This window comes from Apus apus, chromosome 1, assembly GCF_020740795.1.
Source record: "Apus apus isolate bApuApu2 chromosome 1, bApuApu2.pri.cur, whole genome shotgun sequence".
Classification (NCBI taxonomy): domain Eukaryota; kingdom Metazoa; phylum Chordata; class Aves; order Apodiformes; family Apodidae; genus Apus; species Apus apus.
This window is the reverse complement of record NC_067282.1, coordinates 1,462,385-1,482,296: the sequence shown is the minus strand read 5'-3', so window position 1 is coordinate 1,482,296 and position 19,912 is coordinate 1,462,385. Positions and strand designations below refer to the sequence as shown.

General features: G+C 59.2%; 2 protein-coding genes across 2 annotated transcripts in view; both read left to right on the top strand.

Moving 5' to 3' along the window:
• Positions 1–1,091: 1,091 nt before the first annotated feature.
• P2RY6 (pyrimidinergic receptor P2Y6) lies at positions 1,092–11,397 on the top strand. The gene is made up of 2 exons (XM_051608769.1): positions 1,092–1,119; positions 9,065–11,397. The coding sequence occupies exon 2, from the start codon at positions 9,102–9,104 to the stop codon at positions 10,110–10,112; it is 1,011 nt and encodes a 336-aa protein (XP_051464729.1). The 5' UTR covers positions 1,092–1,119; positions 9,065–9,101; the 3' UTR covers positions 10,113–11,397.
• A 3,806-nt stretch (positions 11,398–15,203) lies between these two features.
• ARHGEF17 (Rho guanine nucleotide exchange factor 17) overlaps positions 15,204–19,912 on the top strand; it is a 37,635-nt gene continuing 32,926 nt past the window's right edge. The window contains exon 1 of the mRNA XM_051608644.1: positions 15,204–18,158. Coding sequence (XP_051464604.1) covers positions 15,204–18,158 — 2,955 coding nt within the window. The remainder of the gene's footprint in view (positions 18,159–19,912) is intronic.

The window sequence follows — 19,912 nt, the reverse complement described above, 5'->3', positions numbered from 1 at the left end:
GATCAATGAAAGCCCAGATGCCTGAGGGATCCAGATGGAGTTTGGCACCTCCTTCCACCTCTCCATCCCACGCCCCGCAGTCAAGTTCCTGCCCAAAACTCAGGCTGCCCAGGAAGGTCGTGGAAGTCTCCATCTCTGGAGACATTTCAACCCCACCTGGATGTGTCCCTGTGGGATCTGCTGTCGGTGACCCTGCTCTGGCAGGGGGATCAGACAAGACCATCTTCAGAGGTCCCTTCCAACCCTGACCTCTCTGTGACTCTGTGAAAAACCTCATGTTTGGGTGCTGGACCCAGGGGTGCACGGCTCAACGAGGGTGACACCAGAGAGACTCCAGCCTCGTGCTCCTTCACCTGGGCCGTGCCAGGTGGCACCTCTGTGCCCTCCACCTCCACCAAGACCCACCACGAGCCCCTGGAAAGCCGGGAGGTGAAAAAATCTTGGAAGGCCAACTGGATTTCCAGGGAAAGGAAGGGCCCGGACCCGTCATCCCCAGTAATCCCGGCATCCTTGGGCTGTTTACACACCAGCCCTTGCCTACCCAACTCATCCCCCCAGGCCGAATTCCTTATGGCTCTTTAATAGCCCAGCTCCGGAAGCGCGGAACCTTGACCTCCTGGTTAATGAGTCACCGAATCCACCGACCCCTTCTCCCGGGACCCGGTGCCGCGGGGAAGACCCTGTCCCCGACCCCCAGCAGCAGCTCCCAGCCCTTCCCCCCAGGACAATCCAGCTGCTGGCTGCTGCAGCCCGCCCTGTAAATCCCGGGAAAACCGGGGGCTTTGGGAACCCACCCCCACCCCCGCTCCATCCAGATGTTTGCCCATCACCACGAGGCTACTCGCTGCTATGTAAACATCTGCCCAGATGTTTGCGTGGCAGCCCCCCCCCCCCCCCCATCTCCAGCCAGCTGCTGCGGGTTGTCCCCAGCCCCAGCCCAGCTGTTTCCCTGCCCCCTGCTCCAGCTGTGGCCCTTTTCCAGCCCCTCAGGTGCCGGGGGCGGAGCGGGGCGGCCCCGGGGCGGAGCGGGGACGGACCGGGAGGCAACGGGAGGGGAGACGGGGTCGGGGGACCGGGAGCTGAGAGCTGCTCCTGCCACCCCCGCGCATCCCGCTGCCGGTAAGTGCCGCGTGCGGGACGGACGGAACCCACCGAACCTGGGCAGGATGGGACCGGACAGGGTCAGACGGAACCGGGCAGGATGGGGCTGGACCGGGGAGGATGGGACCCGGCAGGTTCAGGGTGAACCGGGAAGGGTTTGGACTGGGCAGGGTCACACGGAACCGGGCGAGATGAGGGCTGGACCGGGCAAGAGTGGACCCGAACAGGTCAGAATGGACCGGGCAGGATGGGACCCGGGAGTGTCAGAGTGAACTGGGCAGGATTAGACAAAAAAAAGGGTCAGAATGAAGCAGGCAGGATGGGGATGCACTGGGTGGGATCAGTCCCGAAAGGGTTAAAGCAAGCTGGGCAGGATGGGACCAAACTGGGCAGGATGGGGGCAAACTGGGCAGGATGGGATCCAAAAGGGTCCCATGAAGCAGGGTAGAATGGGGCTGGACTGGCAGGATGGGACCTGACAGAGTCACACAAAACCAGGCAGGATGAAGCTGGACCGGGCAGGATGCGACCCAAGAGTGTCAGAATGAACCGGGCAGGATCAGACCTGAAAAGGTCAGACCAGATTGGGTCAGGATGGGACCTGAGGGGATCAGATCAATCCAGGCAGAATGGGGCCAGACTGGACAGGATGGGACCCAAGGGGGTGTGACTGATCCAGGCAGGATGGGACCTGAGCAGATCAGATCGCACTGAGCATGATGAGGCAGAACTGGAGGGGATGGGGTCAGATCTGGAGAGCATCAGAGCTCTGGTTTTGACCACCCCAAAGCCACCCTGAGCAGTAGCTGCTGGACTTTTTGGAGAGGTTTAGCAGTTTTTACCACACAGCAGGGCTTAAAATCCAGCTGTGATCCCCACAGCAGGGCTGGGGTGGGGTGGGTCCCCCTAGTCCCTCTGCTGCCAAGCTCTGGGATGCACCTGGGATGTGCCTGCATCTCCCAGGGAATCCATAAGGGACCAGCCCCATGCCAGGAGTGGTGTGGCATGTGGAGTGGCCTCAAACCTGCTTGAGGGACCTGGGCTTCCCCTGTGTCTCTGCTGCAGCTGCCAGGAGCCCAGCCCGTGCTGTCATATATATATACATATATATTTGTGCCTATATAGAATCACAGAATGGTGAAGGTTGGAAGGGACCTTAAAGATCATTAGGTTCCAACCTCACTGCTATGAGCAGGGACACCTCCCACTAGGATATATATATACAGAGGTATAAACATATGTCTATAAATGTGCACATGTGCATAGACGTGTAGAGAAGCATAAATACAATTGTATATATATGGGCAGAGTCATATATATATGTGTGTGTGAGTCCATGCACTCAGAGATGTGTATTTATGTATATAGGTGAAGAAGTGTGTATATATGTGTGTGGATAGAGAGATATATTTTCTATATAAACATATAGAGAAATGTGTGTGTGTGTATACATGTGTGTGTAGAGCCACACATACAGTTGTATATGTATTTACAGAGGTGTATTTATGTGTAGAAGTATTAATAGAGAGAGAGGTTTATACATATAGAGGTGCATCTATCATAGAATCCCAGACTGGCTTGGGTTGGAAGGGACCTTCAAGATCATCCAGTTCCAACCCCCCTGCATGGGCAGGGACACCTCCCAGCAGCCCAGGCTGCTCCAAGCCCCATCCAACCTGCCCTTCAACACTGCCAGGGATGGGGCAGCCACAGCTTCTCTGGGCAACCTGGGCCAGGCTCTCCCCACCCTCACAGCCCAGAATTTCTCCCTCACATCTCAGCTCCAGCTCCCTCTGCCAGCTGGAAACCCTTCCCCCTGCTCCCAGCCCTCCCTGCCCTTGTCCCAAGCCCCTCCCCAGCTTTCCTGGAGCCCCTTCAGGCCCTGGAAGGTGCTCTCAGGTCTCCCTGGAGCCTTCTCTTCTCCAGGCTCAACACCCCAACTCTCCCAGCCTGGCTCCACAGCAGAGCTGCTCCAGCCCTCCCATCATATACGTTGCATATTTAAGTACAGAGGCAGAGATACAGAGAGAGGTTTCTATGTCTAGAGGTGTCTATATATGTCTAGAGGCATATGTATGTCTAGAGGTACATTTCTGTGGAGAGTTGTATATCCTTGTATATGTCTATATTTATGCAGATGAGGGTGAGCACATGGCTGTGCATGTGCCCATACATGGGTTGTGTATGAACGGGTGGATTTATACAAGCCCAGCCTTGGCTAAGACCAGGCCAGCTCGTTGCACCTTCCCTGTTGCCAGCATCTCCTGTTCCCAGCTGGAAAACCTTTTCCCAGGATTGCTCAGAGCACCCCTGAGATGGTGGTTTATTTTAGAGATGGGACACCAGAGCATGGGGAGGTGAAGGGAGTCACCCAAGGACGGAGCACATGGGATGGCAGAGCCACCTGGCATCAGTGAGGGATGTCCCTGCGCCCTGTCCCCGTGGGTCCACTTCAAGCACCAAAAAATGTTACTCTGGCCCAATTTGCCCACATCATTGCACCTTCAGGCTTTGATAAACAGAGATTTCCCTTAAAACACTCAAGGCTTGGTCTCCAACCACCCTGGAGCAGGTAGGACATGTCCGTGAGCACCTGAAGATGTTTTGGGACCAGCCAGGAGGTTTTTGGGCACAGGGATGTTGTGGCTTTGGCCAAGTGACACGTGGGGCCAGAGCATCCCCCCCTGTCACCCCCTTTGGAATCTCTTGAGCTGGAGCTTTCTCGTCCACCTCCTCCACGCCAGCAAGCCACCAAGATGACCCCATCATGGTCAGCTCCCAGAGCAGGACAAAATAAGGAGGAAGGTTTCCAAAGGAAGAGCCACCCCCCATGTCCTATTTGAGGGCAGCAGCCCAGTGAGCTAGCAGAAACCCCCCTCATTAATACCAGGGTGTTAATTAAAGCTAATTTCACAGGAGAAGGCCTTGCAGGAGATGGTTTGGAGAGGAACTCCACGGGCACCTCCCCTTTTTTTTCCCCCCTGCAAGTCGCCTTTCCAGGTGGATTTCACCTGGAGCCCATCCCCATGGAGTCAGGGCACCTGGACCAGGTCTCCATCACCCCACAGATCTCTCCTTTCAGGGGAGGCTGAGCTCTGAGGGCACCCACCTTGTCACCCCAAGGGCTGGATGTGATTCCAGCAGTGGTGGGGGGGAGGGGGGGGCGGTTTGGGGGGTGAAAAGGGGTCTTTTTGGATAATCCACCAGGCCAGATCATGACCTGGGAATGTGCCACAGGCAGAGCAGCAGGATGAGGCTGAGTGTCCTGATGTGGTTTTATTAATTGGGAACAACAGTGATTTATGACAGGAGGCAACCTGGGAGGGAAGGTTAGAGGCAGTGGGTACGGTTGGGGTGGGGATTCTCCGGTGTCTAATAGAAAGGTTGTGCTCAGTGCATCCCACAGCTGGGTTTTTCCAGGGAACAGGAGGGATTTTTTTTATTTTTTTTCCTCCTCTCCTCAGGCTTTTCCTGTCCTTCCCAACCTGGCAGCACTGGGATTCAGTGCCATGATTTCTTCATAGAAAGAGGGGGTTTTGCTCATTTGCCATTTGGGATGTGGGGGGGGGGGAGGATGTCCCGTTGTTTTTCTGCCACTGATTGTATTTTTTTGCTCTCTGCCACTGATGCTTTGTGTAGCCTTGGGCATGTCCTTTAGCCCCCCCCCCCCCTTTCCCCCTCCCAGCCACCCCTTGGAGAGATGTTCTGAGGAGACAATCTGTTAAAATGGGGTGTGAGCCACTCTGGTTTGCTTCAAACCCAGTGCCCGTGCCTCAGTTTCCCTTGCGTGGCCAGAGGGGACAAAGCAACTGGAGCATCGTCCTTCTCTTGGTTCTACCATCCTGGGTGTCCTCTCTGTCCTCAGCATCTGCCCCAGGTGGCCACATTTGGAAGGAGTCAAAAATGGGAGAAAAGACCCCAAAACTGGGGGGGAAAGACCCAAAAGGTCATGGGTTTGGTGACACAGCTGCTGGCCTCAGCCAGTCACACCCTGGCACACCTGAGCTGGGCCTGGGACATGTCCCCTGCACTGGTGGCATTTGCCAGCTCTGGATGTCCCTTGGTGTCCTGCTACAGCTGATTTTGGGTGCAGGTGGGTGCATGGAGGGTGTCTGGGCACACGTGTGGGGCGTGTACATGGGGGGTGTGCCCACACGTCTCCAGGGGTGTGCACAGGAGGCTGCAGACGTGGGGAGGGGGGCACATCCATGTGAAGAGGAAGGGACACGTGCACCCAGGGTGGAGAGTGGTGGAGGTGATGGCCTGGGCTGTGCTGTGTGACCGTGCAGTGCCCTGCAGTGCCCTGCAGTGCTGTGCCACACAGGGCCACGAGGCACAGTGCCCACCTTGCTGTGCTGTGCAGTGCCCTGCAGTGCAGTGCCGTGCCCTGCAGTGCCGTGCTGTGCTGTGCCGTGCCATGCTGTGCTGTGCAGTGCCATGCAGTGCCCTGCTGTGCTGTGCCATGCCCTGCAGTGCTGTGCTGTGCTGTGCAGTGCCATGCAGTGCCATGCAGTGCAGTGCCATGCCGTGCTGTGCTGTGCAGTGCCATGCAGTGCCCTGCAGTGCAGTGCCGTGCCATGCTGTGCCGTGCAGTGCCATGCCATGCAGTGCCATGCCATGCAGTGCCGTGCTGTGCTGTGCAGTGCCATGCAGTGCCCTGCTGTGCTGTGCAGTGCCATGCAGTGCCATGCTTTGCTGTGCAGTGCCATGCAGTGCAGTGCCATGCCCTGCAGTGCCCTGCAGTGCCATGCAGTGCCATGCTGTGCTGTGCAGTGCCATGCAGTACCATGCAGTGCCCACCCTGCCCTGCTGTGCCCTGCAGTGCCACGCAGTGCCACGCAGCATCATGCAGCACAGTGCCCACCCTGCCATGCAGTGTCATGCCATGCAGTGCCCACCCTGCCATGCAGTGCCATGCCATGCCATGCCAGCCCTGCCATGCAGTGCCATGCAGTGCCATGCCAGCCCTGCCGTGCAGTGCCATGCAGTGCCACACAGCACAGTGCCTGTGCTGCCAGCCAGGTTTCTGTTCCCCACCGCCCTGGGGAGCTGCGGTGGCTGGAAAGGGGAACCGTGGCCCAACGGGTCCAGCACAGCCCCCCAGGGCCCCAGACGTGCCTGGGCACGGGCAGAGCAGCGGGTCCCAGCTCACTGTGCCACCCTTGGCACCCCCCGGCACCCCCCTTGCACCCCAGCAGGTAAGACACGCTTCCAAGTCCCTCCTGACCCCTCTTGCCAGCCACCTTGTCCCCAGTGTCCCAGCGAGGTCCCTGTGGGGACACGTGGGATGGTCAAGGGTGCTGTGAGGGCCCAGGGTGGGGGGCCTGGGGGGAGGTTTGGGTGGGTGTCCCAGAGGATGGGGCAGTTCACAACCCTGGGGGCACTTATTGGCTTGCGGGTGGCAGAGGTGGGTGCTGGGACTGCCTGGAGCTGGGTGACAGTGGGTGCAGTGGGGTGGGAGGGGGGCTCAGTGAGGTGAAGGGAGCTCAGGGGGGGTGTAGAGGGGATCAGTGGGGTCCAGGGGGGCTCAGTGGGGTGAAGGGGGCTCAGTAGGGTGCAGGGTTCTCAGTGGGGTGCAAGGGGGTTCAGTGGGGTGCAGGGGGCTCAGTGACATGTCAGAGGAGTTCAGTGGGGCACAGGGGGGGCTGAGAGGGGTGCAGGGGGGTTCAGTGGGGTGCAGGGGGCTCAGTGACATGTCAGAGGAGTTCAGTGGGGCACGGGGGGGCTGAGAGGGCTGCAGGGGAGTTCAGTGGGGTGCAGGGATCTCGGTGGGGTGCAGGGATCTCGGTGGGGTGCAGGGGAGGTCAGTGGGGTGCAGGGATGTCACTGGGGTGCAGGGATGTCAGTGGGGTGCAGGGATCTCGGTGGGGTGCAGGGGAGGTCAGTGGGGTGCAGGGATGTCACTAGGGTGCAGGGGTGTCAGTGGGTTGCAGGGATCTCAGTGGGGTGCAGGGGTCTCAGTGGGGTGCAGGGGAGGTCAGTGGGATGCAGGGATGTCAGTGGGGTGCAGGGATGTCAGTGGGGTGCAGGGGTCTCGGTGGGGTGCAGGGGAGGTCAGTGGGGTGCAGGAGGAAAGGAAGAGGGGAGGAAGGACAAGGGGAGACTGATGTGCAACCCTGGAGCATCCCCCCAGATGGGAGAGCCCTGTGTGTGTGTCCCCAACACCCTCCCCGAGCCTGACCCCATGGTTGGGCTGGGCTCCTGGGCCCCAAAGACCCGAAATGGGGCCCACCAGGGTGGTAGGAACTACCAGGGTGGCTCCTGGACTTACGTGTCCTCCCTCTGGTCCCCTCCATCCCATCCACCTGTCTGGGGTGTGTACATTCAGCCCCCCATCCCTGCCTCAGTTTCCCTTCCCCATCCAGCATGGGGACATCAGCCACCCCATTTCCAGGCAAGCTAAGCTTGTCCCCATCACATGTCAGAGCTGCCACCAGGATGTGAGGGGGAAGCACGTGGCAGCCCCATGCCACCAGCCAAGGGCTGCAGAGGGACTGCAGGGAGGTGGGGGAAGCAGGAGGAGGAAGAAGAAGCTGCTGCCACCCGGGGAGCGTGTGGCACCCATGGGTGGGATGGGTGAGGGATTCAGCCAAGTGATATGGCTGAGCTCAGGGGGTCTCTTCGGGTTACGGGACCACATCCTTTCTGCTAGCCTTCTAAGAAAAGCAGATGGCCTCTCCTCCAGCTCCGAGCAGCCCAGAGGCCACGGGGATGGAATCTCTTAGCCCAGAAAACCCCGAATACTCCAGGAGCAGAGTGTCACCAGTCCCAGCTCCTGGATGAAAGTAGCCACAGAAGTCGTGCTGGGCTGGGCACAGGTGGCATCTCCCGGAGCTCAGGGGACACAGCCTGCTCTGGTGACCGGCCGTAGGGTTTTGGCACCCCCTGCAGAGGAGGAGGAGGAGGCCACGCTTGGCAGCTCATGACACACGGGCCTGCAAGTTCCTCTTCCACACCAGGATGAAGCAGTTTGGCTTTGCACAAACTTCTCTGCAGGCACCAAGGAACGGGGAGCTGAGATGGTGGTGGTCGTGGCGATCACACTGTCCCGTGTGCCACCATCTGGAGCAGTCCTTCTCTCCACCTTCACCATCCTGATGGATCCCTAAACCCATCATCATAGAGATCGGAGAATAAACGACACAGTTTGGGTGGGAAGGGACTTTAAAGAACATCTATTCCTAACCCCCTGCATGGGCAGGGACACCTCCCAGCAGCCCAGGCTGCTCCAAGCCCCATCCAACCTGCCCTTCAACACTGCCAGGGATGGGGCAGCCACAGCTTCCCTGGGCAACCTGGGCCAGGCTCTCCCCACCCTCACAGCCCAGAATTTCTCCCTCACATCTCAGCTCCAGCTCCCTCTGCCAGCTGGAAACCCTTCCCCCTGCTCCCAGCCCTCCCTGCCCGTGTCCCAAGACCCTCCCCAGCTTTCCTGGAGCCCCTTCAGGCCCTGGAAGGTGCTCTCAGGTCTCCCTGGAGCCTTCTCTTCTCCAGGCTCAACACCCCAACTCTCCCAGCCTGGCTCCAGAGCAGAGCTGCTCCAGCCCTCCCAGCATCTCCGGGGCCTCCTCTGGCCTCTCTCCAACAGCTCCGTGTCCTTCCTGTTCTGGGGACCCCAGAGCTGTTCCCAGCCCTGCAGGGGGTCTCAGCAGAGCAGAGGGGACAATCCCCTCCCTGGCCCTGCTGGTCACGCTGCTGATGACACAGCCCAAGACACAGTTGGTTTCTGGACTGCCAGAGCAGACTGGGGCCTCATGTCCAGCTTTTCATCCACCAGGACCCCCTAGTCCTTCTCCTCAGGACTTCTCTCTATCTCTCCATCCCCCAACCTGTATGGATACCGGAGGTTGCCCTGACCCAGAGGGACGGGGCTATGCGGTTGCACATGCTGGTCCTTCATGTTACTAGGGTGGAAGTGACACCAAGTGGCCGAGTGACCAACCATCCCCTTTGTCATTTGCAGGCACTGCTGAGGGGCCACACGAGAAAAGACGACATCAATGGAGGACACCACTCCTGTGGCCAACTTGACAGACCCTGTAGGGGTTGGGAGGAACTCATGCACTTTCCACGAGGAGTTCAAGCAGGTCCTGCTGCCCCTGGTCTACTCGGTGGTGTTCATGGTGGGGTTGCCCTTGAACGCCGTGGTCATCGGGCAGATCTGGGTGGCTCGTAAGGCTCTGAGCCGCACCACGATCTACATGCTGAACCTGGCCATGGCCGACCTGCTCTACGTCTGTTCCCTCCCACTTCTCATCTACAACTACACCCAGAAGGATTATTGGCCATTTGGGGACTTCACCTGCAAATTCGTCCGCTTCCAGTTCTACACCAACCTACACGGGAGCATCCTCTTCCTCACCTGCATCAGCGTCCAGAGGTACCTGGGCATCTGCCACCCCTTGGCCTCGTGGCACAAGAAGAAGGGGAAGAAGCTGACGTGGCTGGTGTGTGCTGCAGTCTGGTTCATCGTCGTCGCCCAGTGCCTGCCCACCTTCACCTTCGCCTCCACCGGCACCCAGAGGAACCGCACGGTTTGCTACGACCTGAGCCCACCAGATCGTTCCTCTGCCTACTTCCCCTACGGCATCACCCTCACGGTCACGGGTTTCCTGCTGCCCTTCGTGGCCATCCTGGCCTGCTACTGCCGGATGGCCCGGATCCTGTGCCAGAAGGACAAGGTGATCGGCCTGGCGGTGCACAAGAGGAAGGACAAAGCCGTGCGTATGATCGTCATCGTGGTCATCGTCTTCTCCATCAGCTTCTTCCCCTTCCACCTCACCAAGACCATCTACCTGATCGTCCGTTCCTCGCCCAGCCTGCCCTGCCCAGCTCTGCAGGCCTTTGCCATCGCCTACAAGTGCACGAGGCCCTTTGCCAGCATGAACAGTGTCCTTGACCCCATCCTCTTCTACTTCACCCAACGCAAGTTCCGCGAGAGCACCCGTTACCTCCTCGACAAGGTGAGCTCCAAGTGGAGGCAGGACCAGTGCGTCACCTACGGCTCCTAGATGAGGATGAGGGCCACCTCGCAGCCACCGGGACAGGATGTGGAGCAATTTTGACTTTCAGCTCCCCAGAGCAGAGATGGCTTCAGCTGGGGATGTGCTGGAGGACAGAAGGATGGCATCTCCAGAGCTTTCTGCACTTTTCATCCCACCTCCAGCCTGCAGCTGCACAGTGTTAACCCCACCGTGGCACAGATCTGCTGTCCTCTCTCTCTGACTTGGTTGCTCAGTTTGGGCTGCTTAGCACCATCCTGGCTTGGTGGCCAAGCCACTGATGCAATGAAAGCCACTGGTGAGACCATGGAGAACACAGTGGGATCATGGAGGACATGGTCCTGGCCCAAGGGGAGCTGCTGGAGGGCGATTTCTCCCCCTCCTCATTTGAAGGTTCCCTGATGGGGTCATGCAAAGACTGGGGAGGACTTGGCTCTGCTCCTACCTGTCTGGGGAACATGAGATCGTGCATTTCTCCAGCTCAACATAAGTGCCATGGACATTTTTTGGGGTAATATTGGGACATCCCTCTCCCCCAGTCCACAGAATGGGGCCAGCCCAGTAAGAGACATTGGCCCACTGGTCTCACTGGTGCTGCAGAATGGTGGGAGAGCATCCCTGGCCAGACTGAGAACTGGAAAGGGGTTCATCAGTGCAACTGGGATGCCCACTTTGGATTTCCCACCCAAGCAATGACCATGAGCTGGGTTAGTCATGAGCCAGCTGTGTTTTCACCTGTCTGGAGACCTTCACCACCACCTGGGTCCAGCTTTCTGCTTGGCCCAGCACCCCAAATCTGCCCCATTCCAGAATCCTCAGCATCCTGATGTCACCTCCTAACCAGGATCCATGAAAATCAGACCCAACACAACAGGACACAACACTGGGAGTCAGGAAACCCATGTCACTGAGCTACTTGGTGTCCTTGGCCATGTCGCTGCACATCCCACCATTGGCTTGGCATCTCCACCATCCCCACGCTGGGGCAGGGCTTGAACTTGGCTCCCTGCAGCCTCTCCAGTGGGATCCTGCAGCCTCTCCAGTGGGATCCTGCTTCCTCCCAGCAAGGAGGGATTTCTTACATGGCAAGGGGTGGACGTGAGGCTCTGAGGAGCTTCTCTAAAATACAGGATGTATAGAATAAACCTACTGCCCTTTTCCAGATCATTGAACCACAAACTGGTTTGAGTTGGAAGGGACCTTAGAGACCACTGAGGTCCAACCCCCCTGCCATGGGCAGGGACACCCCCCACCAGCCCAGGCTGCTCCAAGCCCCATCCAACCTGCCCTTCAACACTGCCAGGGATGGGGCAGCCACAGCTTCCCTGGGCAACCTGGGCCAGGCTCTCCCCACCCTCACAGCCCAGAATTTCTCCCTCACATCTCAGCTCCAGCTCCCTCTGCCAGCTGGAAACCCTTCCCCCTGCTCCCAGCCCTCCCTGCCCTTGTCCCAAGCCCCTCCCCAGCTTTCCTGGAGCCCCTTCAGGCCCTGGAAGGTGCTCTCAGGTCTCCCTGGAGCCTTCTCTTCTCCAGGCTGAACACCCCAACTGTCTCAGCCTGATGATGAGTAGATGGGTGTGGACACGTCCATACACCCACTAGATATATGTAAATATATTTACAAATATAATATATCCCAGTGTCACAGTTTGGACAATTAACAGACAATTAAATCAGTGATAAAAGGGGGAAGGTTTGTAGCCCAGCAGAGGCTACGTAGCTGAGATGTTCTTCACCCTGAGTACACTCCAGGTGTCTATACAGGGTTTGTATATATATAATATATACATTTTATATATATATATCCTATATATATAGGGATGTTTTGCTGCATTTCTCAAAAGTTTTCTGTGCATAATAATCACAGTCATTTGCTTCAGATCTCCAGAGATGAACATCCCTCCTGCACCCAAATTCATCCTGACTTCCTCCCCTCAAGCAGGCAGCATCTTCCTCAGGGCTCCAGCCACACAAGGACCTTGCCAGCATCCAGGCCTGGTGGTCTCAACGTGGATCCTTGCTGGTGCAAGGATGAGGAGGGTGCCCAAGGTGGTCATTTGCTTTTGGTGGATGTTCAAGGATCTCAGCATCGTGGTGGGATGGAATGGAGAGGGATCCTGCTACAGCATTAGCTCAAGCTCCCTGGTTGTGCAGGAGTGGTGGCCATGTCCTGGTGGAGTGGACCATGACAACAGCTTTGGGTCAGGGGACAGGAAGTGGTGGATGAGGACAACCCAGCCCTGGGATTTTTCTCCATGGCTGGAGCTCATTTGCACCAAAATCTTCTCCGATGTGTTTTTGGGCTCCTGCAATGGAAGGGGGGGGGGGGGGGGGGGGGGGGGATGCTGCCAGCGTGATGGGCAGTGGGACAATCCCAGCCTGGTGTCCCCAAGTCCTCCCAGACAAAAGGAAAGGGACAGGATGGGGGATGCCAGGCCACGCCGTCCAGACCCAGGAGAGGGCGCAAAATATTCAGATTTGGAGAAATCCAGCCGGGGCTGTGGGTGCCCACCCGGCTCCAGGGAGGGATGGAGGAGCCCTGCTCCGTCACACCTCACCACGCCTGAGGAGCACCCACGGGATGAGGCAGCAGCCAAGATTTAACCACCATCAAGCTTTGAGAGGGAAAGAAAAACCACAGAAGCAGCTGCCCAAAAGGTCGGTGGTGGCTGCAGGGACAGTGCGGGCTCTGGCAGTGACATCCAGCAGCCCCAGGACATCCTGATGAGGTTCCAAATGGTGGAATCAGGAGTTTTGGGTTGGGTTTTTTTCGGGTTAGCAGGGATATGGAGCTCACTAATTTTTGCACTTTGAGTCTGATCATGTCCTGTCTGGCCCTTGGGTCCTGTCAGCAGCTCCCTTGGTACCACCAGGCCTAGAAGCCAGGGTGATGGGCACAAGGGGGTACCTTAGAGATAGGGTGGGTTCTTTAAAACATCTCCTTGTGGGATGCTCAACACCAGCAGCCTGAGGACCAGCTCCTACAGCCCCCGGAGGCTGTGAAACGTCTGGCTCTTCCCCAGATCCCATCCTGAACACCAGGTGACCACAGGGACATCACAGGGATTTTGTCTTATGTCCAGGAGACACCCAGCCCTGGGGGGGAACCAGGAGAGGAGGGAAGGGTGAGCCTGAGAAGGAATTCCTGCCGGGGCACTTTTTAGCTCCTGAAAAATGCGTTTATGGGGGAGGTTGTTGGATTTTTGTTGTGGGTTTTTTTTTTTTGGTGGCTTTTGTGCCCCAGGGCCTGGGCCAAGCAACACCCTTTAGGTGGCCAGGACACCTCTTCAGCCACATCCACCTCTGCCAAGGCCTCAGCTTCACCCTCCTCCAGGCAAGAAACACCCCATCCCCAGGGAGGAGTTTCACATCCCCAGGGATAAATCTGTTGTCTTGGGGGAAAGTGGGTTAGGAGCTGGAAATAGCAAAGTGCTGACAAGTGATGGCAAAAAACCACGAGCAAGTCTGCTGGCGGCGCCGGAGCTCTGGGCCAGTTGGGAACAAGGTGTTTTTGCCTTCCCCCAAAACCGAGTTGCAAAGGAAAGGCTGGAGAAAATCCACAGTAAAAGGGAAAGGGTCTCTGGCTGGCACCCGAATTTTGGCTTATTTGTCCTAAAAAAAAAAAAAAAAAGCCAAGGAGAAGTGGGAGGAGAGGGAGGGAAGGGGATGAAGGGTGCGGGGAAGGGGTGGAGGATGTGGGGAAGAGTTGAAGGATGTGGGGGGTAAATGGGGAAAGGGGTGAAGGATGTGGGGGGGTGAGGGATGTGGGGCTGGGGGGTGAAGGATGAGGGGAGGGGGTGAAGATGTGGGGGGGTGAGGGATGTGGGGCTGGGGGGTGAAGCATGTAGTAGGGTAAAGGAGGCAGGGAAGGGGTGAAGGATGAGGGGAGGGGTGAGGGATGCAAGGAGGGGGTGAAGATGCAGGGAGGGGGTGAAGATACGGGGGGTTGAGGGATGTGGGGGGTGGTGAAAGATAACGGGAGTGGGTGAAGATGTGGGGGGGTGAGGGATGTGGGACTGGGGGCTGTAGCATGTAGTAGGGTAAAGGATGCAGGGAGGGAGTGAAGGATGAGGGGAGGGCGTGAAGATGCAGGGGGTTGAGGGATGTGGGGGGTGGTGAAAGGTAAGGGGGGGGGTGAAGATGTGGGGGGTGAGGAGTGTGTGGGGGGGTGAAGCACGTAGTAGGGTAAAGGATGCAGGGGGTTGAGGGATGTGGGGGGTGGAGAAGGATGTGGGGGGTGAAGGATGTAGGGAGGGGGTGAAGGATGTGTCTGGGGGGGTGAATGAGGTGGGGGGTGAAGGATATGGGGGGGTGAGGGATGTGGGGTGGGGGGTGAAGCATGTAGTAGGGTAAAAGGATGCAGGGATGGGGTGAAGGAGGCAGGGAGGGGGTGAAGGATGTGTCTGGGGGGGTGAACGAGGTGGGGGGGTGAAGGATGTGAGGGAGGGTTGAAGGATACAGAGGGGGGAAGGGGGTGCGAGGGGGGGTGAAAAGTGTAGTGTGAGGGTGAAGGACGTGGGGGGCGGGGGGAGATGGGGGGGTGAAGGATGCGGGGGGGCGGGGGGGTTGAAGGATGCAGGAGTGGGTGAAGGGGGCTGGGTGGGGGCGGGGAGGATGCGGGAGGGGGATGGAGGGTGTTCCTGCTTGGCCGGGGAAGCGAGAGGGCGCCCGAAATGCAAACGAACCAAGCAAACAAAAAACATTTTAAAAAGAAAGAGGGAAAAAAAAAAAAAGAGGGGGGGGGGGGGAGGGGAAAGGGGTGTGGGGGGGCCAGATTTCCCAACCATCCCCCCCCCCCCCCCCCCCCTCTCTCTCTCTCTGCGGGAGGAGGAGGAAACCACGCCCCCCGGGGAGGAAAGTTTATTTGAATGCAACAAATAAAAAAAAAATTAAAAAAAAAAAAAAAGCAGGGGGTGAGGGAGGAGGAAAAGCTCCGAAAAAAAAAAAAAAAAAAAAAAAGGGAGAGAGAGGGAGAGAGGAGAGAGAGCAAACAAAGCGGGCTGGGCTGTCCCGCCGGGCGGAGGAGGAGCGGGGCCGGGCGGTGCCGGCGGGGCCGGGGGGCGGCGGGGCCGGGGGGCGGGCGGGGGGGGGGGGCAGACAATGGCGGAGGGGGGCAGCGAGCGGGGGGTAGCGGCGGGTCGGTGCCTCCTGCCCGCCTCCTCCCCGCCTTCCTCCTCCTCCTCCTCCTCCTTCTTCTTCTTCCCGGGTAGGAAAGTTTCAGCGTCGATCGCGGAGCACCAACCAGCGGGCCGGGTTTTGGGCAGCCTGGCCCCTTCGGTACGGCAACTTTCGCTTCGTTTTACCGAACCGGAGCCAACGGGCCCGGTTCATGCCGGGGTTCAACCCACTTCCCCGGCTCCGCCACCGCAGCCGCCGCCGTCGTCGTCGTCGTCGTCGTCGTCGCCGCCGGGCCCGGGGTTAAACGCGGAGCCCCCGCGTTGGCCCAGCGTCCCGGCGATGCGGAAACTTTTCGGGGAAAGCTGCCGGCAAGCTCCCGGGAATGGGAACGGGATGGGAAACGGGAACGCTCGGGGAGTTCCTCCACCCCCTCCACCCCGCAGCCGCGTCCCGCACCCGGCTCTCCGCTCTCCCCGCGGAGTTCCGCCGGAGCCCGGCCTGCATTCCTGGAATAACTCGCCTCGACCGCAACCACCCTCCTCCTCCTCCTCCTCCCCATCACCCCGCTCCGACCGCGCCGAGGATGAAGCCGCCTCGTCCCGTTCCCCCCGCGCTTCCTCGGGCAGCGAAGGCGAAGGGCAAAGCGGTGCCCAGCGCTACCGCCCCGGCCGGAAGAAGAAGAAGGAAAGCGGGGGTTGGGAGAACCTGGCAGATTCAGGAGGAGGTGCCGAGGCCCAAGGCTGCGGGAGGGTGGTCCCCTGTCACCCCTTGCCCGTGGTGGCCCGCGTCTCCAAGGTGAGCATCCTGCCCTTCGGCAGCCCCGGCGGGTCGCGGAGCGGCAGCCGTTACTCCAGCACGGAGACGCTGAAGGAAGAGGAGCAGTTTGGGATTTGTTGGCCCAACCAAGGACGGACTCTCCCGGCGGGTTACGGCATCTACCGATCGCCCAGTTTTGGGACGGGCGACGGGCTGGCGTGGGGGCGGCCGGCGGCCCGGGTCCGCTCCAAGCTGCCACAGGGCACGGCCAAGGCCAAAGCAGACTTTGGGAATGAGACCCAGAACCAGCCGGGGCTGGATGGGGAGCGGGCCAAGCACCGCAAGTCCTTGTCCAACCCCGACATCGCCACCGAGACCCTGACGCTCCTCAGCTTCCTGAAGTCAGACCTCTCGGAGCTGAAGGTGAAGAAAAAAGGGGTGAGGATTGGCCTTGATGCGGGCTCTGATGGCTGCTCTGGCACCTCCAGTCCCTCCCAGGGAAGCTGTGGCCCTGCTCAGCCCCCCAGCCGCTGGGCACCGGGCGAGCGGCCAACGCTGAAGGACCTGACGGCCACTTTGCGTCGCGCCAAGTCCTTCACTTGCTCTGAAAAACTGGGGACGCGGCGGCTTTTCCTACAGAGCACCATGAAGCAGAGCTCCTCTGAGCTCCTCCTGGCCACCACCGACAGCCAGGACCCGGTGGCTTCAGATGAGGGACAGCAGGGGGATGAGGATGCTCTCCCCGTGGTCATCCAGGACCAGTACATCCAGGAGGCGAGGCAGGTCTTTGAGAAGATCAGCAGGATGGGCTCCCAGCAGGACTACAGCTTGGTGGCTGAGCAGAAGGACAGCGGAGGTGTGGAGGGCGCCGAGGTGGCGACACCAGCAGGGACAACAGACACGACCCTTTGGGGACAGGTGGAGAGCACGCGGTGTTTGAAGGAAGTGGAGTCGGAGGAGAACCTTGCTCGCAGGAAATCCGTGGAGGAGCTGTCAGGTCATGAGTCGAGCGTGATGGACGAGGGCATCGTCACGGAGCCAGAGCCCATGGGGATGCCCTTCGGAGACCTGCATGAAGCCGTGGACACCTGGACACTGCCCAACGCGGGGCCAGCAGCCGGTGACACGGAAACGCCGCTGCCCACCCACCCCTCAGCGTCAGCTGAAGATCTTCCAGCTGCCAAATCCGAGACGCCGAGCACCCCCGGCAGCTTGCGGCGCCGCCGTAAGTTCCCCTCGGCGGGTGCCAATGGGATGGAGGGTGGCAGCGAGGGTGGCACCGAGCCCTACCGCTCCCTGAGCGACCCCATGCCCCACCGGAGATGCTTGGTGGCAGAGGAGGCGAAGAATTTCTCCGTGGACAGCAACCTCCTGGGCTCGCTGAGCGCCAAGGCGGGCATCCCCCAGCCGGCCGCCATGGTGGGCAGCGCGGGCAGCGCGGGCAGTGACCTGTCACTGGGCAGCGACGGGCCACGGGACTACAGCAGCCTCATCCAAACCATCGTCAGCCAACCCGGCGCCATGGCCAAGCTCATCGATGAGAAGGGCAATGGCAAGACCATCAAGAAGAAGTCGTTGAGTGACCCCAGCCGCCGTGGGGAGCTGCCGGCCGGCGTCTTCGAAGGTCCCGGTGAGGCCATCAGCGAGCTGGAGCCCAGCATCCCACCATCCAGCAGTGAGCCCATCCTCTCGGCACAACCCGCAGCACCAGGCACCGGGCGTGGCTACGGCTTTGACCCCAAGTTGGCTGATGTGTTGTCCCCTCGCATCGCCCGGCGCAGCTCCAAGAAGCGCTCCAACCGCGCAGCTCACCAGGAAAACCAACCACCGCCGGCGCCTGCCGTCCTCGCCAAGAGCCGCCCGGCCACCAAGCACGTCCGTCACACCAGCGAGCCTGCCACCTTCGTCCCCATCACCGTCCCCGAGCCACTTGTCCCTTCCGGCCACCACAGCCACCTCCCCACTCCGGCTGCCGGCCGCTCACCCAGCAAATCCTTCTCGACCCTCCAACCTCCTTCGCTGGAGGATGTCACCAAGCGGTACATGTTGGCCCTCAACTCAGGTGACGTGTCCCCCGGTCCTGGGGATGGACCCCGCTCTCCACCTGCTGCCCCACCACCCCGGCTGCCCCGGTGCCCCCAACCACCCGACGAACACGGCCCCAGCACCAAGCCTCAGGTGGTAAGTGCCCATCCATCCTAACAACGCTTCCGTTCCACAGGGTACATGACCCCTCCAAAGCCACCCAGGTCCCTCACGTGTCCCTCGCTGGGGACAAATTCCCACCCGCGGATGTGCTGCCGGATGGCCAAGAGCTTTCCCAGCCCTTTCCAGCAGTCCCAGAGGGATAAGCTGTTGTTTATAGGAGTGACCTCCCCAGTAAAAAGGCAATTTTTGGGTGGGAAGAAGCAGTTTTCAGGAGAAACGGCACCACATTTTGGTGGAAGGTGCTTTTATATCTATCTAAATAAATACAGAGAGATTATATTCTATGTTTATATCAAGCATTTCCTGGCGAGGCTACAAAAGGTCCCAGTAAAAGGGTGGCCTGGGATGCTGAACCAAAAATTGCCTTTTCCTTGGCAGGGAGGGCTTAAATGCTTGGGATTCCTCACGTCATGCACCTGATTGAGCAAATTGGCATTTCCCCCATTTAAAAAAAAAAAAAAAATCACCATCTTTCCACCCGGGCCTGGGGGCTTTGCTGTGCCAGCGGCGTGGGAAGAGTGGGAAAACTGTTCCTGTGCGTGTGCCGAGTATTTTATGGATGGGTGAAGTTTTATCCCGTCTGTGGGAGAACTCGTGCTTTCAGGGGGGGTGGGGACAGGCGGGGGGGGGGGGGTGCGTAAAGGCCGTTTTCTCATCCTGAAATGTGGCCCCCCCACGCTTTGGGGTGGCTCCTGGGGTGGCTTTTGGGCGCTGCCGAGCCCTGTTGTTTGAAGATGGACTCGGGTTCCCACCACTCCGGGTGTTGGTGCCGGGAAGCGCTTGGAAGCGTCACCTCCTCCTGCGGCAGCGCTGGCGCCCACGGGGCTTTTAATAGCTCCGGGCAAAGCCCAGAAATACCCGTTCCTGTGGGAGATGAGGAGGAGAAAGCTGGTGGGGAGGGGGGTTGGTGGGGCTTTCTCCCCCTGCTTCCATGCTGGGTTTAAGAGGACGGGCTTGACCGTTCCTGTCCAGCGGCGCCGCAGCCAAGCGTGAAGTCCTCGGGGCTGAGCCTGGCAGTGTAACCCTTGCTGGCCGGGGCAGAGCCATGTGGAGGGGGGGTGGGGTTCTTTGCACCCTCCCAAAATCCTGATCCCTGCAGCATCTTCCCCCAGGATATTCCCCTGGGGGCTGGCAGCCCCACAGTGTTATTCTCAGAAGATACAGCCTCGGGGTGCAGCATCCCTGCAGCGTCCTCCCCCCAGGATGTTCTCATGGGGTCTGGCAGCCCCGCAACATCCTTCCCTCAACATACTCTCCTGGGATCCAGTTTCTCTGCAGCACCATCATCCCAGGATGTTCTCATGGGGTCTGGCATCCCTGCAGCATCATCCCCCCAGGATGTTCTCTTGAGGTTCAGCATTCCTGCAGCATCATCCCCCCAGGATGTTCTCCTGGGGTCTAGCATCTCCAGAGTACCTTTCCCCCAAGATGTTCTCTTGGGGTCCAGCATTCCTGCAACATCATCCCCCCCAAGTTACTATCTTGAAGGTTCCCCTGCAGCACTGTTCCTCCCAGGATGTTCTCCTGGGGGCTCTGCCCCCCATCCACCTCCTTCTCTGGATGTTGTCCCTCTTTCCAGACAACAGCCATTGGTGGCCAAGAACAGGGAGCTCTTGGCTCCTGCAGAAAACATCATTGGAAATAATTTGGGGTGAATTTTGCAGCATTTTTCCTCCATGTACCAGTTTAGAGTGAGGTGCTTTTCCCCTCTGATCTCAGCGTGAGAA